This window comes from Phoca vitulina, unplaced genomic scaffold (genome assembly GCF_004348235.1).
Source record: "Phoca vitulina isolate PV1807 unplaced genomic scaffold, GSC_HSeal_1.0 scaffold30, whole genome shotgun sequence".
Lineage (NCBI taxonomy): Eukaryota > Metazoa > Chordata > Mammalia > Carnivora > Phocidae > Phoca > Phoca vitulina.
In genome coordinates this window covers 8,516,309-8,541,300 of record NW_022589733.1, presented here as the reverse complement: position 1 = coordinate 8,541,300, position 24,992 = coordinate 8,516,309, and the positions used below count along the sequence as shown (strand labels likewise).

Genomic DNA, 24,992 nt, shown 5'->3' with positions numbered 1-24,992 from the left:
CAGTTCTGCACTGGGCATGGAGCCTGCTTAAGATTCTCTCCCTCTCCCTCTGTCCCTCCCCACCCCTGCTCACATGCACACATGCATGCATGCTCTCTCTAAAAAAAAAAAAAAAAAAGTAAATGTATTTGTTGCTGCCACCAGAGGCAAGGGATAACAGTTAGAATAAACAATAGACAACACTTAGGAAGAAAAGCTGGGCAATGGAATGCTCTGGGAATAAAGGTTTAAGAAGCTCCCTCATGTTCTTGGGAAATTAGAAGGCCTTGTGCATGTCCAGAGTGGGGAGAATGCTCAGAAAAGGCCTGAGATGGCCCTAAGCTGTTATATCTGGTTGACCTGAAGGCTATTCTCTTACAGAAAGTGGAAGCTAAGTAAGAGTTGTAAACTGTCTAGCTGAGTGTTGAGGGTGTGCTTCAACACACACATAATGCCCATCTTCAAAGATTGAGAGATTTTGTTTGTTTGTTTTAGGCATTTATGAAAATCTCAGCTGACTCATAAAATTATTAGTTGACTGCTAAGATAACAGGAGAAAAAAGACTCTGGTGGTCACACATGATGAAGAATAGTCAAAATTAGTACAGAAACATTTCTAAACAAGCTAACAACAGCAACCACAACAAGCAGTAACAGTAAACCATGGCAAAGGGGTAGAATCTGATGTTCAGAGTTGCCACGTTATAATATTCAAAATCTCCAGTGTTCAACAAGGCATGCAAAGAGATGGGAAAGTATGGCCCACAGACAGGAAAAAAAGAAATTAATAGAAACTGTCCCTGAAGAACCCCAGACATTGGATTTACTAACCACTTTAAACCAACTATTAAATATACTCAAATAGCTATAAAGGAAACCACATATAAAAAATTAAAGGAAACCATGAAAATGATGTTTCACCACATAGAGAAGCAATAAAGAGAGAATTTATAAAATTATAACAAGGTCCAAATAGACATCTGGCATTGTGAAATACAGCAACTGGAATGGAAAATTCATTAGAGGGACTCAATGCCAGATTTGATCATGGAGAAGAAAGAAACAGAGAACTTGAACATAAATCCATTGAGATTACCCAGTGTGAGGATCAGAAAGATAAAGGAATGAGGAAAAATGAACAGAGCCCAAGAGACCTGTGGAACACCATGAAACATCCCAACATATGCATGATAGGACTTCCAGAAGGAGAGGAAAGAGAAAAGAGGTAAAAATAATATTTAAAGAAATTATGATCAAAATGTCTCAAATTTGATGGAATTTGAATCCCAAGTAGGAAAAACTCAGAAATCCACATAGAGATATAATCAATCAAACACCAAAAACAGAGAAATTCCTGAAAGCAGTTAAAGTGAATAGACTAATCATGTACAAAGTAGTTTCAATAAGATTAACAGCTGATTTCTCAACAGAAACCACAGAGGCCAGAGGCAATAGAATAACTTATTCAAAGTGCAGAAAGAAAAAAAAGCCTGCCAACCAAGAGTTCCATATCTGTCAAAACTATCTTCAAAAATGAAGGGGTAATCAAGACATTACCAGATAAACAAAAATTGAGAGAGTTTGTCACTAGTAAACCTGCCTGAAAAATGCTAAAGGGAGTCCTTAAAGCTGAAACAAAAGGACACTAGACAGAATCTCAAATCCACAAGAAGAAAAAAGAACACTACTAATGGTACTTACATTACTTATGTTTACTTATAGAAGTCAGTATTGTCTAATGTCTAATGTCTCCTTGTTTTCCTATATGATTTAAAAACAACTGTACAAAATAATAATTATAAATCTATGTTTTCACATACAATGCATCAAGATCCAATCTGTGCCAATAACAATATAAAGGTGCAGAGCTATAAAGGGGGAAAGCTTTTGTATACTATTGAAACAAAGTTGGTATTAATTTGAAATAGATTATTATAAATTAGGATGTTAATTGTAACCCCAGGGCAACCACTTAGAAAATAACTAAAAATATGTATAGTAAAAGAAACAAGAGGGGATCAAAATGGTACACTGGAAAATATTATGGTAATGGAAGACTTGAAGAATAGAAAAGATATAAGACATATGGGAAACAAATAGTAAAATGGCAGAAATAAGTCCTTCATAGTCAGTAATTATACTAAATGTAAGTGGATCCTCTCAAAAGGCAGACATTGCAGAATGAGTGGATTATAAAAACAGTCCAACTGTATGCTGTCTACAAGAGACTCACTTTATTTTTTTTTAGTGGTTTTTTAAAAAATTTTTTATTGTTAAATCACCATACATTACATCATTAGTTTTTGATGTAGTGTTCCATGATTCATTGTTTGTGCATAACACCCAGTGCTCCATGCAGAATGTGCCCTCTTTAATACCCATCAGCAGGCTCACCCATCCTCCCACCCCCCTCCCCTCTAGAACCCTCAGTTTGTTTTTCAGGGTCCATTGTCTCTCATGGTTCGAAGAGACTCACTTTAGAACTAAAGACACAAATAGGTTGAAAGTGACAGTGGATTCTTAGATATAACAACAAAAGCATAATCAAAAAAGAAAAAAATCCAGATAAATTGGACTTCATTAAAATGAAAAATTAATGTGCATCGAAGGGCAATATAAAGAAAGTAAAAAAGACAACCTGCAGAGTGGGAGAAAATATTTGTAAATCATTTATATGATAGGGGTCTATTATTTGGAATATACAAAGGACCCTTAAAGCTCAGCAAAAAACCAAACAAGTCAATTCAAAAATGGGCAAAGGATTGAATGGACATCTCTCCAAAATAGATATACAAATGACTAATAAGCACATGAAAAGGTGATCAACATTATTAACCATCAGGGAAACGCAAATCAAAACCACAGTGACATACCACTTCATACCCACTAAAGTGGCTATAATTAAAAAACCAACCAACAAAACCCAGAAAATAACAGTGTTATTGAGAATGTGGAGAAACTGGAACTCTCATGTCCTGCTGGTGGGACTGGTAAATGATAAATGCAATGCAGAAAGTGGTTTGACTGTTCCTCAAAAAATTAAACATAAAATCACGGTATAACCCAACAATTCCACTCCTAGGGATAGACCCAAGATAATTGACTACCAGATGGTCAAGCAAAAATTGTACATGAATGTTCATAGCAGCCTTCTTTAGAGAGGCCAAAAAGTGGTAACAACCCAAAGATCTATCAGCTGATGAATGGATAAACAGAACGTGGTGTACACATAAGATGGGTTATCATTTGGCCATAGGAAGCAATGAAATCCTGACACCTGCTACAACGTGGTTGAACCATGAGACCATTATGCTAAGTGAAAGAAGCCAGACACAAAAGGCCACATGTGTGATTCCATTTATATGAAAAGTCCAGAATAGGCAAATCCACAGAGACAGAAAGCAGTTTCCAAAGGACAGGAGGGAAGGGCAAATGGGGAGTGACTGCATAATGGGTCCGGGATTTCTGTTTGGGGAGCTGAAAATGTTCTGGGCCTCAATAGTGGTGATGGTTGTACAACATTCTGAATGTACTAAAAACTACTGATTTACATACTTAGAAATGGTTCAAGTGGTGAATTTTATGTTATGTGTATTTTACCTAAAACAAAAAACAAAAAACCCAATGTTGCTACAGAAAGGAGAAGGCAAGCCACAGACTGGAAGAAAATATTCACAACATAATTATCTGACAAAAACTTCACATCCAGCATATGAGAACTCTTACAATTCAATAATGAAAAGACAAACGTTCCAATTACAAACAGATAAAAGGCTTGAAAGGACACTTCACAAAACAAGATATAGGAAAGCCTCTTTTGGCGCAAGAAAAGGTACTCAATATTATTAGTCATCAGGGAAATGCAAAATAAACCCCAAATGAGGAAACCATGTATACCTACTAGAATGGCTAATACTGAAAACACACACCATACGCACAAGTACTGCAAAGGATGTGGAATATTCAGAAGTATCGTGGACTTCTGGAGGGAATGTAAAATGGTACAACCATTCTGGAAAACTGTCAGTTTCTTATAAAATTAAGTGCACACCTACCCTATTACTCAACCATTCTACTCTTAGGCATTCACTGAAGAGAAGTGAAAGCTTATGTCCTTCCTTGCATATGGACATTAATAGCAGCTTTAATCATAATAGCACCAAACTAGAAAGAACCCAAAAGTCTATCATCAGATGAGTGGGTAAATACATTGTGGTATATTCATGCAATAGCATACTACTTGGTGATAAAAAGGAATCAACGACTGATACATGAAATAACATGGATGAATCTCAAAAACATTACACCCAGGAAAAGAAGCCAGACACATAAAAGTATATATATTGTGCTACTCCATTTATGCAGAGGTCAAGGACAGGCAAAATTAATCTGTGGTGACAATCAATAAACGGGTTGATTGTCTCCTGGTAGAGTGGCCACAAAGACACACAAGGGAATTTTCCAGGGTGATAGAAATGCTCTGTATACCTTGGCATGGTGGTTACAGGAATGTGTATACACTTGCAAAAACTCATCAAATCATGTAATTAAAATCTGCGCTTTTTATTGTCCATAAATGACACTTTAATTAAGAGAGAGAGAGAGAGAATGAGGAGAGGGAGCAGAGATAATGAGTATTGTAGGGTCTTGCTAGAAGGGATTTAGAGAGATAAGCCAGTAGCCAGAGGGGAAGCTGAGACCAAGAGTATGTGTGTTTGTGTGTGTCTCTGTGTGTGTGTGCACACGTGTGTGTGCGTGTGTTAACGGGAGACATGTAAGCATGTTGGCTACGGATGGCAGTGGTCCAGTAGAGAAACATTGATGGTGCAGGGAAAGGTGGGGGCGGGGAGGAATTACAAAGCAAAGACCTTTAGCAGAAGAGAAGGAATGTTGGAAGCAGGGAATAACTGTTCGGTTTGTCTCCGGACAGTTGAACCAGAATCAGTGGGAGGAAGTCACAGGGAGGTAGATCTTTGCTCAGTAGGAAAGGCTTATCTCAGTCTGCCCTGAGGGGTAGTGAGCTCTTGTCACCAGGGGTGCAGGGACTGCTGTGGCAAGTACTAGCCTCCAATAAGGAAGAGGGAAGTTAGCAGAGTTCCAGTCACCTCTTGTCTCTGAGCCGTCCCACCCACGGGTGTGGAGGACCTGCTGGGTGGGGATGCGGGGCCAGCCCCTGTTCCGCCGCGCTTTGCACTGGCCACAGGCCCTCTCCTACCTCTGTGCAGATGCTGGGGCAGGACCTGTCTACTTCTACGAGTTTCAACACGGGCCCCAGTGCTTAAAGGACACAAGGCCGACTTTCGTCAAAGCCGATCACTCTGATGAAATCCGCTTTGTATTTGGAGGTGCCTTCCTGAAAGGCGACATTGTCATGTTCGGTAAGGAACAGGCTTCGGGGGCGGGGTGCTTCTGCTCTTGTGGGGACTCGAGCTGGGGATGAGCTGGGGAGAAGCCCCTCCCCCCACCCAACATGACGCCAGAGCCCTGGAGTACTGGTGGGTTAGAACTTAGTCTGTGGTTTACAGACACAACCATTCCCTGGAAAACGCCCCCACTCTTATTTTTAGAAACCAAGATGAAAAAGAGTTGCCCGCATTGGCTTCATGAGTGTTTCTCTTTGTGCTAAAGCCGGAAGGGCTGGGCAGTTGGGGGCACTCAAGCGACCTAATTTCTTTTTTTAATTAAAACCACTTTCTTCCTTCTCTCTGACCACTGGTCTTACCCTCCCTGCCCTTTCCAGACCTGTCGATGAGGCTACCACCCAGTGCTTTAAAAGGCAAAAACAAACAAACAAACAAACAAACAAAAAACAAAAAACCATGTTTTTCATAATTCCCAAAGTCCTCTGGACCCAGGTGGCCTAATGTAGATGCTTGTGAGCTGCTGCTAGCGAGGTTAGCTCATCCATTCCTGAATTTATGACCTGTGCAGGGCCTAAAATAAGCCAATCAGGTGAGGTTATCCACAGAAAAAAATTACAGCAACTACACACTACAGATATCACTAAAATATTTTGTTAAAGAAATTGCACAATACAGGCTCTTGACCAGTTCATGCTGGCCTCTCGACGATGAGGACCGGGCCTCCGCATAAGTACATTTGTGCGCTGAGGTTTATTTGTTACGTCATTTATTCATTCCCATCCTTATAATGCAGATAATAACACAACTACCTCTTAACTACTAGGTTATCATAAGGATTCAGTGAAAATTCTCACAAGGCACACAGTGAGTGCTTAATAAATGTCACTGTACAATAACTCAGCAACCATCACCAAGCTCATACTGTGGGACGCGCACGGGACTCTCCACATGGGAAAAAATGAACCACATGTGTGTCAAAGTTTAAATTCCTTAATATCTAAAGAGCTCCTAAAACCAGTGGGAAAAGAGCAACCCAGTGGAAAGCTGGCTAGCAGATACAAATAGACAGTTTATGGAAAAGGAAACATGAGTGACTTTTAAGTATGAAAATCCACTTGACCTCACCCATAACAAGAAGATTGCACACTAACCTTGACTGAGGAAGACTTTTTCATCTATCAAGTTTGGGAGGAGCAATACATTTTACATAATGTATTTGAGCAGGTGTGGGGAGACAGACAACCTCATATATTAATGCAAAACTCTACCAAATTTAAAATGCAGATGGTCTTTGCCCAAGCAATGCAACGTCTAGAATTTTTTTGTGCAATTATACTTGCACACAAGCAAAAGTATAGGCACACGCTGAGGCATTGCTTTTACCAGCAATGATGAAAACGTGTAAAGATTGAAAACGATGTAAAGATCCACCAAGAGAGTACTGGATGCATGAATTATATATTCACTTATAATTGCATATATACATATTTATGCATTATACATTTAGAGAACAATAAATGGCAATAAATGGTGGGTTTATAGGCGACAGTATGGAACTATCTCCCGGATACGATTTTAGTAAAAAGAAAAAGATGGAGAATATGTGTTCATATTATACTGAGTGTGTAAAAAGGGGTCCGCTTAACCCCTAGTACATGACTAGGCTGCCTTTGGAGGGCACTCAAAAAGCTGGTAGCTATGGTTGCCTCTGAGCCTGGGGACTGGGTGTCTGGAGAAAAGAGATGGGAGGGAAACTTATTGTCCTTAGATACCCCTGCTGCATTTTGGATTTTGTACTTTGAGCAAGGATTACTTTCTCAAATAAAGAAATGCAATAATTAATTAATTGCATGAGGCGGGGAGTGGTGGAAAGAGACACAGAGAGAGGTGGTCTCTGTCCCCAGGGAGCTCGCAGCCTCATAGGAATGACTGGAAAATAACTGGCTAGATGGGGAAGCTGCATGTTCAGCCTCCTCCAGCATTCGGAAGCCACGACTCCTTGGGCGAGTCCTGGCTGCTCTGGGCCTCAGTCTGTGCAGATGCAGAATGAATGCATTGATTGGTGGGCTGGTGAGGGGATCGGCGGGAAGGGAGATGCGAACGTGATTCAGCGCACCCGAGTCACCTTGGGTGAATTCTGGTGAATCCGTGTGAGAGCCGGATTTTGTGATTGTCTTCCTTCAGAAGGAGCCACCGAGGAGGAGAAATTGCTGAGCAGGAAGATGATGAGATACTGGGCCAACTTTGCTCGGACCGGGTAAGTGAGCCGCCCCCCCCCCCCCGCCTCCCCCAGCCTCCCCCACATTCAGGTGTTGGAGGATGGAAATCTCACCCCCGTCTCTGCCCTCACTTCCAGGGACCCTAACGGGGAAGGCCTGCCTCTGTGGCCAGCCTACAGTCAGAGCGAGCAGTACCTGAAGCTGGATTTGAACATGAGCGTGGGACAGAAACTGAAGGAGCAGGAGGTGGAGTTTTGGTCAGATACCCTCCCCCTGATTATGTCCACTTCCACAGCCCTCCCTGGTCCTCCTTCCTTACTCTCCTTTTCTCTGTTCCTGCCTTTATTCTTTGCTCCTTGAGAAATTATGTGTGATTTTGGTTTTCCTTCTTCTGCAATTTCCCCCACGATCATTAGCTCCATTTTTGTGTTTAGCTACTTTGTGAAATCAGCTGCTTTTACTGATGTTTTATGGACGTGGGGAGGATCCCTAGGGGACTTCTTTTCTATATCAAACAACGCTGCTTGTCTTGGAATGCTACCAGATCTCTTCAATAAATCTGCAGGAGGGCCAGCCTATTGGTTGGCATCATAATGATCTTGTTACTAAGAGAAAACAAAATCAGAACGTGAAATATGTATGGGGAGCAGAATTTAATCCTGTGCTCAAAACTCTCCCCCAACCCCCAGCATCCAAGGTGAAGTGGATTTCCTATCAGAGATGTGTATTACCTGAAATCTGAGTGCTCTAACTCCAATCCAGGCAGGTGTCAGCCACAAGCCAAGCATGGATGTCTTGAACCTCGATGGCTAGAACCGGGTCTTTCCTCCAGTGGGGGAGGAGGGGGTGGGGCGGCCAGAGAGCCTCCTTCTCAGCAATGGAAACCAGAGGTCCATCAAGGTCAGGAGCCAAGGAGTCAGACGCCTGGTGGCAAAGTCAGGTCGGGGGGACACCGAGGAGAAAAAATGTTTGCCTGATGGGGCGGAGACTAATCTATGCTTCCATAAACCTACATTGGGTGCCTGATGGGTGCCAGACATATCCACACTGGGGCTACAGTGGTGAGCAAGACATGCCCTCCACCAGGGCTAAGCAAACACACAGTACGCAAACATTCACACTAGTGAATAGCTGATGACAGAAATTTGATAAGATCACTCAGAGTAAGGTGTTGTATAAAAGTATAACAGGGGGATCTAATTTAGAGGCAAGTCTCGGGAGGTTCTCTGGAGAAAGGATGAATTAAAGGTAACCAGATGATAGGTAGGGAGAATGTTGCAGTACCATCATTCAAAGGATGCACTTTTACTTTTTTTTAAGATTTTATATATATTTTTGTTTGTTGAATTGAGAGAGAAAGAGCAGAGAGAGAGAGAGCACAAGCAGGGGTGAGGGGCAGGGGGAGAGGGACAAACAGACTCCCCGCTAAGCAAGGAGCCCAGTGCTGGGCTCGATCCCAGGACCCTGAGATCATGACCTCAGCCAAAGACAGACGCTTAACTGACTGAGCCGCCTAGGCGCCCCGCACTTTTACTTTTTATATCACATTATAATTTAATATTTAATTTAATGTTTACATAATTATATATTAATTTATAATTTATATTTAATATGTTAATATATTTAATATTGACTATAATTTGATATTTAGTTTAATTCATATTATAACTACATAATCCCTATTCTATCCATTTAATTTACCAGGGTAATTAGTTTTTCTTTGTGATTGCCTCAGGATTACACATGAGGTGCATGGAGTAGGAGGGTTTCTGAAATGTCAATAATGTAGAGTTTCTCTGGGTCAGAGATCTCCAGCTCCTAGCCTCAGTTTGGCCCCCAGAAATGTTTTGTTTAGCCCACAGATGTCAAAAACGTTTTGGAATTAGTTTCCAGTTAATATGAAATCAGGGGAGTTTCACTTTAAAAGCCATGTTTCCAGCCCCTCCAGAGAAAAAGAAGGAAAAAGAGAAGAGGAGGAGGAGGAGGGGGAAGAAGAAATCTGGCAATATTGGAGCTGCGTTCCAGCATGGTAACCAGGGCTTCTGACAGCCCATACATCACCTTTGTGCAAATTAGAAGGTATTCTTTCTTCAAACCCTCTACAGGCATCTTCCAGGAAATCATCATCACTGATAGATACTACATCTATGATGTGAACAGTACCTCCTCTGAAGTAGTGCTCTTGTGCAGTACACAACCTGCACAACTGTTCTCAGTGACCTTGATGGAAAAACCTGCCGGTACTGAGTAGGGGCCACCCTTTACCAAGGCATAAGCTCTCCATTTTTTCACAGTCCTCACTATTCACGGGAAAGATTTGGTTTGTCTCCAGAGTTTTGTTGGATTTGATTTGCTTTAGTGATTCAGGTCCAAGATTGTAAGGGAGAGGGGGGGAAGGATTTTCTGTAAAAAAGGAAGTTGTTTAATTTGTCTTGTGCCTGATCCATTTCACTCATGCATATTACCCTTCCCCTGAAGATGTTTAGGTTTGGACCCCTGGCCTCTCATTTTATAGAAATCTATGGAGATGTGAAGGAATTCGCCCAGAATCATTCAGTGAATTAGCAGTAAGTCAAAACCAGGCTTCGAGTATCTTGTCTTTCCAGAGCAGGACTCTTTCTGCCATGCTCCCTGCCTCCCTCAGCATAGGGTCCAAATCTGTTGGATTGTGTCTGACTTAGGTGGTTGTGGACCAACAATGCTCAGGGCATTTTCTGGTTCTAGGAAGAGGAACCAAGCCACACACAAGCAAGCTGGAAATTCAGTTGCCTCTGCAGCTGCAGACGGCTAATTTCTACACTGATATTTGGCTAAACTAACAGCTAGAAAACACCACTCAACTCATTTTTTAAAATACTATCATATTAAATGACATTACACTTATTTATATACTGCACACAGTCCCAGCATCCTCAAATACGGTTCTAATTTTGGTAGGTGTCTTGCAAGAGGGAGCATATTTCCAACGCATCTAGATACAAGGCCCTCTTTCCTCCTTATTCCTGTCCACGTGCCATCAGATGTTGTATTGAGTTAAAGCTGAAATATAAATGCTACTTGGCATCCTGCTTTTTTTCATTTAATTCAGGGTTTCCTATCAGAGGTGTAAGTAGAGGAATCACCCAGAGGGCTTTTCCAAAATTCCACTGCCCAAGCCGCTCCCCAGTCCAGCCAAACCAGAAACTTCTTGGATGGGACCTGGAAACGTATGTTTTCACTTTTTAGGCATTAGATGCGCACCCCCGATTACGAACTGCTGAGTATTCACAGTGTGGTATATGTATTCCAAGTCGGTAGAGGATCTTCAAAGAATCAGCTTTCATATCTGTCTGATGTGGATATGTCACCATCTCTAGCCAGTAGCCTGCTCCTGGGACATTTATGGATATAATTTGATGAGCAGCTTTGGGAATGAGTACTTTTACTTTTTAAAACTATTCCTGCCATCTGGATCTGCAGAAGATGGACCCAGTCACAGGCCGTGCCCTTTTTAAATTGCTCTTCTTTTTTTTTTTAGTATTTTATTTATTCATTTGAGAGAGAGGGCGCACGGACGGAGAGGGAGATGCAGGCTCCCTGCTGAGCAGGGAGCCCGATGCGGGGCTCAATCCCAGGACCCCGGGATCATGACCTGAGCAGAAGGCAGACACTTAACCGTCTGATCCCCCCAGGTGGCCCTAAATTGCTCTTCTTATGTTCTACAAATTCACTTCCCCAAAGGGTCCCTTCACTTCCTGCTCATCAGCAACACAGAAACATGCATTTCCCACTCACCTCTGCTTTCCCACCACTGTAAAAACAAACTATTTCATTGCTTTCTTATTGTAAATTCAACAACTTCCTTTTTTACAGAAAATCTGCCCACCCCCCGCCCCCCTCCCCTTACAATCTTGGACCTGAGTCACTAAATCAAATCAAATCCAACAAAACCCTGGAGACAAACCAAATCTTTGCCTGTGAATTCCCTAATGTGCAGCAGAGGGCAGCATTAAGGGGAAAAACCGCTCTCCTCCCCTCTGAGGCTCCTGAGATGGGGGTGGCGTGATATTGCACAACTGCGAAGGTAAAAAAAAAAAAAAAATGGTTAAATTATAAACCAATACTATTTATCATCGTTCCTTTTCTCTGTAGCACTTGGAAAGGGGAAAATTCCAACCCATTACCTGAAAAGTCTGACTCCGATGACTACCTTCACAAGGGAGAGCAGACGTTGGGGCCAGCAGGCTTTTCTCTTTCCTAATTTTTGTACTTTCCCACTGAGCCCCGAGGAGCCCACCTGAGATGGGCAGGAAAGGGTCCCTTCCCTCGCGGCTCCCTGTTCCTGCTACTCTCCCCTCAAGGGCCCTTTAGACTCTGGACCTTCCTGGCCTACCCCAAAGCCCAACTCCCCACCTGTGGCCCTGGCTGCAGGTCCCAGGAGGGCAGAGGTGGGAGAGGGCGTGTATCTTCGCATCATGTATCCACATAGTAAGTGGTTACAGATTTTTATCGCTCCTGTGTAGCCATTATTTGTGTGAATATGCCATAATCTATCCATTCTACTGGTGTTGGGCATTTGGAGAGTTTCCAGTTTCAGGTTATTATGAAAAGAGTTGGCATGAATATTTTAGAACATGTCTTTTGATGACTACATACATGCATTTCTCTTGGATATTTACCTAGGAGTGGCTTTGCTGGGTCACCAGGGTTGCATATGTCAACTTTAGTAGGCACTCCAAAAAGTTTTCCAAAGTGGTCGTGCAGACTTGCCCTCCTACCAGCAGAGTAAGGAAATTTCCAGGTCTTCCATATTGTTGTTGGTACTTGGTATTTTTCTAAAGGATTCTTTCACTTTTCTCTTTATTCATTACTGTATGTTTCCTTGCTTAGTTTGCTATAATGCAACAATTGATTTACAAAATTGCATTCCTGTGGACCATTGATGGGCAGGGTTAGGTGACCAGGCGTTGGCTTCATCAAGGATCACTGTGACCGCGCCATTTCCTTGAACCTCAGGGAACGTCTTCCTTTGGACATTCAAATCTCTGGACAGAAACCACACTACGTTGATGTTGCCAAGGCTTTTTTTTTTTTTAAGAATTACTTTTTTTTTTTTTTTAAGATTTTATTTATTTATTTGACAGAGAGACACACAGCGAGAGAGGGAACACAAGCAGGGGGAGTGGCAGTGGGAGAGGGAGAAGCAGGCTTCCCGCGGAGCAGGGAGCCCGATGCGGGGCTCGATCCCAGGACCCTGGGATCATGACCTGAGCCGAAGGCAGACGCTTAATGACTGAGCCACCCAGGCACCTCAACCAAGGCTCTTTTTTTGTTTTGTTTTGTTTTGTTTTATTATCTTATGTTAATCACCATACATTACATCATTAGTTTTTGGTGTAGTGTTCCATGATTCATTGTTTGCATATAACAACCAGTGCTCCATGCAGAACATGCCCTCTTTAATACCCATCAGCAGGCTAACCCATCCTCCCACCCCCCTCCCCTCTAGAACCCTCAGTCTGTTTCTCAGAGTCCATAGTCTCTCATGGTTCGTCTTCCCCTCCGATTTACCCCCCTTCATTCTTCCCCTCCTGCTATCTTCTTCTTCTTCTTCTTCTTTTTTTTTTTTTAACATATAATGTATTATTTGCTCCAGAGGTACAGATCTGTGATTCAACAGTCTTGCACACTTCACAGCGTTCATCATAGCACACACCCTCCCCAATGTCTATCACCCAGCCGCCCCATCCCTCCCACCCCCCACCACTCCAGCAACCCTCAGTTTGTTTCCTGAGATTAAGAATTCCTCATATCAGTGAGGTCATATGATACATGTCTTTCTCTGATTGACTTATTTCGCTCAGCATAATATCCTCCAGTTCCATCCACGTCGTTGCAAATGGCAAGATTTCATTCTTTTTGATGGCTGCATAATATTCCATTGTATATATATACCACATCTTCTTTATCCATTCATCTGTCGATGGATATCTTGGCTCTTTCCACAGTTTGGCTATTGTGGACATTGCTGCTATAAACATCAGGGTGCATGTACCCCTTCGGATCCCTACATTTGTATCTTTGGGGTAAATACCCATTAGTGCAATTGCTGGATCGTATGGTAGTTCTATTTTCAACTTTTTGAGGAACCTCCATACTGTTTTCCAGAGTGGCTGCACCAGCTTGCATTCCCACCAACAGTGTAGGAGGGTTCCCCTTTCTCCACATCCCCACCAACATCTGTCGTTTCCTGACTTGTTAATTTTCTTGCTCACCTCTTAATGCCCTGCATTATCAGAAGTCATGGACGGTTTGGGCATTCATAGACATAAACTCTAACAATGCTCAGAGTAAGAAAACACACAAAACACCTCTCGTTCAAGGTCACTGTATCACCCAGATGTCTATAATACAATCCATAATAATAAATTGGATTTGCTGGACTGTTTTCAGAATATAATTCAATCTTAACTTTCTGGGGCTTCCATTTTTGTCTTTCTGATTCACCCTTTTTCCTTCTTTACTCTTAAGAGGCTGAAGGAAACCTTTATAGAGTAGCCCAAGCAAGCAGGGACTAGGTTTACAATCAGGCTATCAGAATTTAAATAAAAGAAATACAGACGCTCATTGTTTACCAAAGTATAGTACACTTATTCCTGGAGTTACATAAGATGATTTCAGATGATGCACAAATAAACTTTAAAGCGTTATATAATAGTTATATATTTATTTTGCTATGTGTTAGAAAAAAAATCCCTAGTATCAAATTGATGATTTAATGGATATTATTATCTCTGGCAGGAATTGCCATTAAAGTCTGTCCAATCTCCTTTGGCACACAACCAGACCAGATCTCTTGGCCTTCCTTACAATTAGATTGGCCATGCAGCTATGTTCTTTCCAATGGAATGTGAGTAGAGGTGAGGAGGGCCACATCCAGGCCTGGCCCAACCCCCCTGTTCACTCCTCTGTGCTTCTTCTAATTCCAGCTGACTAGAATTGGCACCCAGGAAAACATGAGAAACTATGAGTTAAAGATGGTAAAGCTGCCATGTTCTAGATCAGGAGTCAGAAACTGGCCCATGGGCCAAATCTAGCCTGCCACCTGTTTTTCAAATAAGGTTTTATTGAAACGCAGCCGTGTCCATTTGCCTGGGTGTTATCTATGGCTGCTTTTGCTAAAACAGCAGATTGAGCAGCTGCCACAGAGACCATATGACCCACAAAGCCTAAAGTATTTACTACCTGGCCCTTTACGGAAAAACTTTGCTGACCCCTTGTTTAGATCACTGGAGGAACGGCACCACGTTTCTTTACATAAGCAGAAACAAACCACTGACATTCTGGGATTATTTGCTACCATAGTTTACCCTACTTTCACCATATATTCTTACTCAGCAGAAGCTAAACTAGGCAGTCCCATGTGATTGCCTGATGGAGATGGCATGGGGTTGCCAGTCGGAGATGAAACATCTCCAGTTGTCTGTGCCTTGTGGAATAACCCCTTATGCCCATGGCGAGTGAAGCACTCCCCTCCCGAAGCCACCCCCAGGTCAAACTTTCCCATAGGTGCTCTGCCTCAGTCAATCCTAGGACATGGGCTCATATTTCTTTGAGGACTTGTTCTAGTAGGTGCTCTCCATGTGTCTGTTGAGGAATTTGTTGGAGAGGTTTGGGGGGATAACTTGGAGGCCTCAGAGGTGTCTTCTCCCCTAAGATCTGTCTAAACGCTTGAGAGTTAAGGCCAGTTTCTAGGATTTCACTCTTCAGACCATCTAGCTCCATGCGAGAAACCTTAGGGAGTTTCCCAGGGGAAAAGCAATCAGCCTAGTCAACTGCCACTGAAGCAAGAAGAGCTGTATTATTCACAGAGCTGATGGGATGCAAGGAGGCCATACACATTAAGCAAAACTGAGGTCTGGCGTGAGGCTTTGTAAGCTCCAGCCTCACCCATTACTCTGCAGAATCATCATGAGTCAGGAATGGGCTTCCAGGCTGCAGCCAGACATGGCAAGGTCTGGGAGTAGCTGCCTGTTTGCAGAATTGGCTAATGTCACAAGCAGGCATGTGATTAAATAGTGAGATCGAGGGAATAATCCCTCCCTCCCTTTTATATTTTGCTAAGACAGCGTTCTACAACTTTTTTAGGCTGAGAACCAGGGCTTTTTCCCAGGCTGCAAAGATGGGCTGGTCAGGGCAAAAGGTATAATGGTTATATGCCTTAACGTGTGTGTGTGTGTGTGTGTGTGTGTGTGTGTGGTGTGCTAAAGTGGTTAGAAACAGTCTTGTTGTCATCTTAGGAAGACAAGCCAGATTGTCCCCTGTGGAGAGAGATAGGGGTCCTCTTTCTTAGGGTGGTCTTTATAACTCCTGTTTCTTTCCTGGATGAAAGGGAGGAGCCCCAGCCCAGGTCAGTCATCATGGAAGCGATCACCTCTGGGGACTGACTGTAGCGCTGTCACAAAGCCCTTGGCCCTATCCCAGTGCTCCCCTCACTGGCCTGCCACAGCGGCTAGAAGGAGTGCAAATTACCATGTTTTTTTGAATTGGGGTCTCCAGATGCTTCATTTCAGCTCTAACCTATGGCCTTGGCCAAGAACCCATGAGCTTTTCTGAGTGTCATGTGCTTTGTGGCTGCTGGTCGCCCAGTTCTCTCGGATGTCAATATTGTTCTGGCCTGGACAAGAGCAGGCTTGCCCAAGGACACCAGGAAAAGAGTCCGAGCATAGAGAAGGCAGAGCTGCCCCTTGACCGCGCCGGCCTGGAGACAACCCTGCTCCGCATCTGCTTCCTCTCCACTGACAAGAACACATCTCATGTCTCCAGTTAAAGGCAGGGGGCCTGGGGTGTGTGACTCCTGGCTGGACAGTGACTTCTCCACCACAAGTCCGTCTCCACGGGGAGAGGAGCACCATGAAGACGGAGCGAGCAGCAAGCACCTCTGCCGCCCAGTCACTACCTGTTCCAAGAACCCAGCACTCCTGTTTCCACCCATCCTCCCAGACAGCCTCAGAGTCTGGAGGGGTCAGCAGGGAGGTGTGGGCGCTTTAAAGGGTGGAGATGGAGAGGCTCCCAGGAGAGAGAAACCATAGCAGCTCACCCACAGGCAAATCAAGGCTCCCAGGAGAGAAAAACCATAGCAGCTCACCCAAAGGCAAATCAAGGCTCCCAGGAGAAAGAAACCATAGCAGCTCACCCAAAGGCAAATCAAGGCTCCCAGGAGAAAGAAACCATAACGGCTCACCCAAAGGCAAATCAAGCATGTGCTTAGGGAACCAACAAAGTCAGTTTGTCAATAAGGTTTGGACAGCACAACAGATTGGATAAGAGTATGGTCTGGAACATTACGCAACTCTTGTTCAATCCCTAGCTCTTCCTATACTTGATGTTCCTTGCCCGTGCTGAGTCCTAGGAGATAGGAGTATCAATTCACAGGGCTCCTTTGAGAACCGAGTGAGGTACTGCATACAAAGCACTCAGCCCCTTGTTTGCCGCACAGGGAACCCTCAATAAATATTTGTCACACGAATGCCTGAATGAATAGAAGTGGAAAGTATAAATAAGTAAAAACACAATGCGACAGCCAGAAAATGGCTGTTGTAATACAAATTAGATGTATAACCTTCCAGGATTTTTTTCTATGCAAAGATATGCTTTTACTAAAATGGGCTATTATACATGACTGGATTTTTAAGTATTTATTTTATTGAAAGATAATTCATGTGGCTCAGTCAGTTAATCGTCCAACTCTCAGTTTTGGCTCAGGTCCTGAATTCAGGGTCTTGGGAGTGAGGCCCTCATCAGGCTCTGCGTTCAGGGCAGAGTCGGCTTGTCCCTGTCCCTCCCCGTCTCCTCCTGCCCCCACCAAATAAATAAATAAATAAATAAATAAATAAATAAATAAATAAATAAAATCTTTAAAAAAAAGAAAGATAATGCACATACCATAAATTCACTTTTTTAAGTGTACAATTCAGTGTTTTTTTGGTAGGATATTCACATAGTTGTATAATCATGAGTGCAATCTAAACCCAGAACATCTCATCACTCCACAAAGAAGCCTCCTACCCATTATCAGTCATTCCTCATGCCCCTCTCCTCTGCCCCAAGCAACCTCTAATCTTTTTGTCTCCATGCATTTGCTTATTCTGGACTTTTCATATAAATAGAATCGTATAACATGCGGCCTTCTGTGTCTGGTTTCTCTCATTAGTGTATGGTTTTCCAGGTTCATCCATGTTGTAGCAAGTATCCATACTTTGTTTCTTTTCATGGCTGAATAATATTCCATTGTATGGCTAGATCACACTTTATTTATCCATTCATCAATTGATGGTCATTTGGGCTGTTCTCACTTTGGGGTATTAGGAATAATGCTGTTATTTTTGTCTTGTTTTTGTATGGGTATGTTCCCAGTTATCTTGGGTATATACCTAGGAGTAGAATTGCTGGGAATATAGTAACTCCATGTTTAATTTTTGAGGAATCACTAAACTGTATCCTATAAAGCAACCACAAGTATTTTACAACCTCTTTTTCCCCTTTCACAAGAGATCATGACTGTCCCTGTCAGTTAGTGGGGTGTGCATCACTAGTCTGAGTGAATGCAGAGTATTTCCTTAGCCAGCTGTGCCAGACTATGTTTAAGGAATTCCCTTCTGTTGGACATTCAGTGATTCTATGAAACAGGCTTTGAGCATCTTCATCTTCCTTGTGTCCCCAAGCAGACACATGAGACTCTCCCAGGTATACCCAGAGCACTTTGTATCCCTCTGTTCTGGGGCTTTCACATTGTGCAGTGGTTCACCAAACACACACACCAGGCGTCTTATCCACTACATGGTGAGCTCCTTGAGGAGAAGGAATATCCCTTGAATTCATCTCTGTACCAGCATCGTGTCTGGCATTTGGTAAATGAATGAATGAATGAATAAATGGAATATTGAATAAATGGAATGATGGATGGATGATTAGAGCCAGGGACTGTAGAGACCTAGAGTTCGTTCACTGTAAAAGTATTCTGCCCAAAGATCCCTGCCTGGAGAAGGAATGCATTCCCTGACCCTGGAGGTATGTGACAAGAGGCTGAGTGGCTTGACAGGAATATTGTAAAGTTAATTTAGTATCAAAAGGGAACCGGATGGGGCACCTGGGTGGCTCAGTCAGTTAAGCGTCTGACTCTTGGTTTCGACTCAGGTTGTGATCTTATGGATCCTGGGATCGAACCCCACATGGGGCTCTGCCCTGGGCGGGGGTCTGCTTGAAGATTCTCTCCCTCTGCCCCTCCCCCCACTCACTTTCTCTCTCTCGCCCACCCCCCCGTCTCTCTCTCTAAAATAAATCAATTTTTTTTAAAAGGGAGAGGGAAGCCGGATGAATTTAAGGTGCTTCCGAACTTGAGAGCACAGAACTGTATGGAGAAGAAGCCCAAACAGCTAAGAAAGATTTGTCCTGAGTTCCCCAGCTGAGCAACTATGGGACTGGCTTTTGCTCCAGTTTTCAAGCTTGTTCTGAGAACCCTGGACCAAAGCTTCCCCCCTCCCTAAAGGCATCTCTCTGCTCCTGGGGCGCCTGGGTGGCTCAGTCATTAAGTGTCTGCCTTCGGCTCAGGTCGTGATCCCAGGGTTCTGGGATCGAGCCCCATGTCCAGCTCCCTGCTCAGCTGGAAGCCTGCTTCTTCCTCTCCAGCTCCCCCTGCTTGTGTTCTCTCTCTCACTGTCTCTGTCAAATAAATGAATAGTATCTTAAAAAAAAAAAAAAAAAAAAAAGCATCTGTCTGCTCCTGCCTGCCTTGGGAAATTCACAGTGCTCTAAGTTTAGAGTTCTGCAAAGGAGAAGCCCTTATGTAACAGGCTGCTGGACGAGTCTGTGGCTATCTGCAATCGGAGACTCAGTCCAGTTTGTTTGGATGAAAGAGGGTGAACTCTGGGTGGGCGTGGCCCAGAGGCCCTGCAGAGGTCCAGAGCCATAGGGCTGTGGGGTGGGAGTGGGGCAATGGGGCGGGACCTGAACAGACTTTTTAAGTGGTGTAGAGGGCTTGAGGCCCTGGAGCTGCAATCCCTTCACAATGTGGCTCTTTGCTCTGGTCCTGACCTCCCTCGCCACTTCCATGACTTGGGGTGAGTCCTTCCGAAATAAAATAGCGGGGTGCGTTTGGAAATCCTTGCCCGGGTGCGAGGTGGGGGAGAACGAGGTGGGAGAGATGCATGGAGGGGTAGAGTATGGCAGGTCCAGTTCTGCAGCAGCCAGCGCCCTCTGGACTTCACCTGCTTGGTGCCCAGACAGTCCCTGCCAACCTGAGACACAGGGTAGCATGAACACTCCCAGACTGCAGCTGTGTGTGCCCCGTGCAGGAGGGCAAAGAGCTAACCTCATGCCTCCTCGGTTGGGGATTCCAGAGAGCTCAGTTTATTTTCTGCTTGATTATTCGTCTGTGTATGGCCAAATCATGGAGAGTGGCTTAGCAGAATGTTAATAGGAGTATCCCGGGCTTCCTGCAAGTTGCATCAGGCCTCTTCATCTTTAGGGAAATTTGACATTACTACAGTAATGGAAAAGCGAAAATCCTCCTCGGATTTCTTTGGGCTACCGTAACAGGGACTAATGGAGGTCTTTCCTAAAAGCAAAGTGGCTTAATACAACCTGCAGGAAGTCCAGGATACTCTTTGCTTTGTGCCATTTCTGCTTAGGAAAAGTTTCATAGGAACACTCTACCCTCAGATGGCAGGCTGGGGACCTGTATGCATTGTGGATCCAGAGTGTGTAGGTTTGAATCCCAGCTCAGCACTTACCAGCTGGCTGTCCTTAGGCATCATGCTTTAGTTTTCTGTGCCTTGGTTTCCCCCATTCTAACATGGGAACGATGGCAGTAGCTATGTCATTGGGCCGTTGTGAGGATAAAACAGGTTGTTTCTAAAGAGTGCCTGGTATGGAGAGTGCAAACAAAGGATTTATAAATAAAGGAGTTGTTTTAAAATGTAGCGTAGTAATAGAAAATTTGATGTATGGTGAGACCAACAGATCAGGAGCCAATGGCCATAACTTGCCACTCTCAGTTCCCAGGAGGAGGAGGCATGCACCCCACCATCTTGCACCCTGAGGTGATGCTCAGGATGGGTTAAAGGAAGAGGAAGGAGGGAGGAATTTGGGGCAAGAGCCCTTATCGTGGTTGTCAGGGGAAGGAAGAGGTGAGACAGGATAAGCAGGTTTTGGATTGGCAAACTAACCAATTTCAGCAAGTTCTGGGACACAAAGGCTTCCCACAGTTCTTGCCCTGGAGTGATTAGGGCAGGATGGTAATGGCTTGGCCTGGGATGGCCTGATAAAGAAGGTGATTGGGGTACAGCCTCTGCATGCTGGAAGGGCAGTTGACTCTGAGAGGGGCAGTCCCTCCAGGGTCAGCAAGGCCCCAGAGGTCAAGCATCAGCATACACAAAATAAAGCACATGATTACTACAGGAGTGTACACGGGACCCCAGAATGCATCTGTGCCCGTTTATAGGCAGGCAGACGGACTCAGAGAGGGAAATGGACTTGCCCAAGGTCCGCTGGAAAATCATGCTCTGGAATCTGTCTATGGCTCATGAATGGAGAGCCAGGGCTGAGACCCTCAGAACCGCAAGGGCCCAGGCCCCATCTGCACTTCACCTTCGTCCTGATGGTGACACTGTCAGAAACCTGGGGCTGAACGTGAGGGCAGAGTAAGAACCGAAGCAGGAGGGGATTATTCCCTTACTGCCGGTTACCCCCTGGCAAGGCCATCCCATTTCCCACTTTAGAAAGTCCATGCTGGCTGCCTTCATTTCCTCAGCTTCCTCATCTGTAAAATGGGCATCTAGTGAAGACGAATTTAAGTGAACCAGAATGCACATCTGGCATATAGTAAGTACTCAGCATATAAAACTTACATGTGTACTTATGTAATACAGAATAAACATTACCTGGGTACTTATGTAATATGACAAGTGCTGACTGCTCATGTTACCATAACTGTTATGCTTCTCACCCCATCCACACACTTGCTCACCCTTGCCCATTGGGCTTCTGTCCACTTCATTTTGTTGCGGGTTACCACTGGATATTCTCCTCTAAGACCAAATCTGGATTGCCCTTTCTTGTTCTGGCCACATACTTGGAGGGAGAGGTTGACCTTTTGTCTATGTCTACAAGGGAGCAACTGGAAGGATGCCAGGTGAGAAAGCATTTCAGATAAGGAAACATACACACAGAGGCTGCTGAGGCAGGACGAGGCAAGACTTGGAGGAGGGCCATGGTCGAGAGTCCTGAGTGCCCACTTGCATGCGCAAGCTCAGGCAGGTCCACAGCAGGTGGAACCAGGACTGGGGTGGAAAGGGCAAGGAGACAAGGGAAGCTTGGTGGGGAGGAACCTCCTGCCCCACAAGGATGGAACAGGTAGGAATTGGACCCCTAGTCTCTCTCCCCCTCTGGACAGCCTTGCTCAGAGCCACCAGAAGAATCCCCTGCGAGATGAAACGTGTCGCTCTTGCATACTCTACGAGTGTTCACTGCTCCTCATGTACCCACTAAATAAAGCCCCAAACCTTAGCCTGGCACTGAGGCCCCCCAGGCCTGAACCTCTCTCACAATACAGGCTGCTGTCTGCTCCCCATTGACTCCCTCCGGCTCACGTGGACCCTTCCTTCTTCCTCAGGCCAGCCTTTGCATTTTGCTCTCAGAGCCTAGCCTCTGCTCTGCCTTACACCTGTATCCCCCCTCTTCTATCTCCTGCTGTTCGCTCCCCCCTCCCTCCCTGCCTCTTCCAGCCCCTGTGGGGACCTCACTGGCACCTCTCTCAGGACACTGGCCCCTTCCTTCCCACCGAGTAGGGTCAAGTGTGTTGGTGGCTCATGCCCCCTCCACTGTTCAGGGATTCCCAGAGGAGGGATGGCCTCTCTTGTTCATGCTGCGTGCCAGGATGCAGCTCAGCGCCTGGGGCCTGATGGCTAATTGTGGCCGGAGGCTCCTAGGAGTGGCAACCAAACAGCTTGTTCCCTCAGCAGCTCTCGTTCTTGCATTTCTTTTTTACCTGATGCTATTATACCTCCAATTCCAATTTGCTCCTCTAGATAGCCCTGGGTAAAAAATGACAGTTAACCTCCTCTCTTTACATAGAAGAAACCCAGGCCTCGAGGGTTTAGGTGACTCATTCAAGGTCACCTGCTCAAGGTGGAAGACCCACCATGAGTCCAGGTCAGACCTTTCGCTGATGATGTGTCCTCTTTCCTCTGGACGTCCAGGAGGGCACCCGTCCTCGCCACCTGTGGTGGACACCGTGCAAGGCAAAGTCCTGGGCAAGTACGTCAGCTTAGAAGGATCCGCACAGCCTGTGGCCGTCTTTCTGGGAGTCCCTTTTGCCAGGCCTCCTCTTGGACCCCTGAGGTTTGCTCCTCCACAGCCTACAGAGCCATGGAACTTCGTGAAGAATACCACCTCCTACCCTCCCATGTAAGTTGGCATCTCTCAGTGGCCATGTTGGCCTCAAAGTGATGCAGGAAGGAGCCAAGGCAACGTGCTGGGTGGCTTTGTTCCAAAATCTCCAAGCCGTTGTAAATCTTTAAAAAACCTTCCAGAACTCACAGCTCTTTATTCAACAAACATTAACTGAACACGTTCTAGGTTTCCTAGGATCCGTGAATGTACAGAAAAGTATCCCTACCTTCACGGAGCTTGCATTCTAGCAGGGAGAGATGGATGACGAACAAAAAATAGCAAATCAATGAATAAATTATGCAATACGTTAGACTATGGTAAGTGCCTTGGGAGAAGATTAGAAGTTGAGCACGTGAGGGAGATCAAAAGTAACAATTCTCTTGTCTTGAACTTTGCCATAGTTAGGGAGCTGGGGTAGACCAGGAGGTGTGTAGGTGGGAGGTGCTTTGGGGAGTTGACCCGGAAAGTTCTCTGTTCTCATGTGGCTGGTGTGTCCCTATCACCCTGATCAAGCTGGGCAAAGAAGCCAACAGCTGCCTCCCCCAGGCACCTCAGATGGCTACATGTATCCATTATGACCTTATTCACCTCAACAAGGCATTCTGGAAATGTCCAGGGTCCTGCCCCCTGCTGCTTTCCCTTCTTCTCTTCTTCCTCCTCCCTCCCTCCCTTCCTCCCTCCCTCCCTCCCTTCCTTCCTCCCTCCTTTCCTTCCTTCTTTCCTTCCTTCCTTTTGTTTTAAAAAATAGTATTTGCTCTTTTTACTCCTGATTGCCAATGTAATACATACTTATTATAGAAGAGGGAGGAAGTACAGGTAAGTAAAGGTAAGAAAATGAAAATCACATACAATTCCTCCACCGAGAGAGAGAACTGCTCTTCATATTTTAGATTCTGTTTTTCTAATCTTTTATCTGTTGCATATTTTCTCCCTTAAAAATAGAATCCATAAGACTCTGCAGTTTCAATGTGTGGGTCCTCCCCCTCACACACACACCAAGAAACAAATCTCCGACAGCAGCTGCATGTCCTACAATTCAACTAATTCTTACACTCCTCTGCCTGGAGATAATGTCAGATCCCACAGGTTAAGGACTTGGCCCCACAAGACTGCTCTCTGCTTCCGATGCCAATTACAAGTCCAAGTTGCTACCCATGCTTGTGACCTTGGCCATAAATCAAAAGTTCCTCTGACTCCCTCCTTGGGTTCCATTAATTTGATCGAGTGGTCATAGAACTCAGGAAACTGGTTTATTCACTACATTACCAGTTCATTGCAAAGGTTATTAGGGGATATGAATCAATAGCCAGATGAAGAGATCCAGGGGGTGAGGTCCTGAATAAAGGAGCTTTTGTCCTTCTGGAGTTGGGGATCCAGCACAGTGGCCATGAAAGCTTTCTGGTTCGCCAACTTGGAAACTCTCTGAATCCTGTCCTGTGGTTTTTTAAGGAGGATTTGTTATGTAGCCATGATTGATTAAACCAGTGGCATTGGCCACCATTCAACCCCCAGCCCCACCCTGCTCCCCAGAGGTCAGGGAGGCAGAACTGAAAGTTCACTGGGTGGTTCATGTGGCAACCAGCCCCTAGCCTTAAGTGTGATCAAAAGTCACATTATTTACATAATAATGATATCTTTATTGTTTCCTTCACAGAGGAGATTCCAAGGGTTTTAGGGCGCCTGTGGCTGAAATGGGATGGAGGCCGATATATATTTATTATAAATCACAATATCACATCACACGATACAGATAGTTTGGATGCCTGCTTTGCTCATTTAAAAATATACCGGGGCGGGGGGGGCGGCGCCTGGGTGGCTCAGTCATTAAGCGTCTGCCTTCGGCTCAGGTCATGATCCCAGGGTCCTGGGATCGGGCTCCCTGCTCCGCGGGAAGCCTGCTTCTCCCTCTCCCACTCCCCCTGCTTGTGTTCCCTCTCTCACTGTCTCTCTCTGTCAAATAAATAAATAAAATCTTTAAAAATATGTATACCAGGAACATTCT

The 24,992-nt window shown here is 44.7% G+C and overlaps 2 protein-coding genes across 4 annotated transcripts in view; both read left to right on the top strand.

Annotated features, from left to right (window-relative positions):
• Positions 1 to 19,091, top strand: part of CES5A (carboxylesterase 5A) — a 286,636-nt gene extending 267,545 nt beyond the window's left edge. For 2 of the 3 annotated variants that reach the window (XM_032424160.1, XM_032424158.1), the window contains exons 10-12: positions 5,205 to 5,357; positions 7,527 to 7,599; positions 7,699 to 8,826. In XM_032424160.1, the coding sequence (XP_032280051.1) occupies positions 5,205 to 5,357; positions 7,527 to 7,599; positions 7,699 to 7,921 (449 nt within the window). In that variant the 3' untranslated portion in view covers positions 7,922 to 8,826. Of the gene's footprint in view, positions 1 to 5,204; positions 5,358 to 7,526; positions 7,600 to 7,698; positions 8,827 to 18,898 lie in introns of those variants that run through there. The other variant, XM_032424159.1, reaches the window with a different exon arrangement.
• Positions 19,092 to 19,555: 464 nt separating this feature from the next.
• The window catches only part of CES1 (carboxylesterase 1), a 28,570-nt gene continuing 23,133 nt past the window's right edge, over positions 19,556 to 24,992 (top strand). The window contains exons 1-2 of the mRNA XM_032424157.1: positions 19,556 to 19,659; positions 22,798 to 23,005. Coding sequence (XP_032280048.1) covers positions 19,608 to 19,659; positions 22,798 to 23,005 — 260 coding nt within the window. The 5' untranslated portion in view covers positions 19,556 to 19,607. The remainder of the gene's footprint in view (positions 19,660 to 22,797; positions 23,006 to 24,992) is intronic.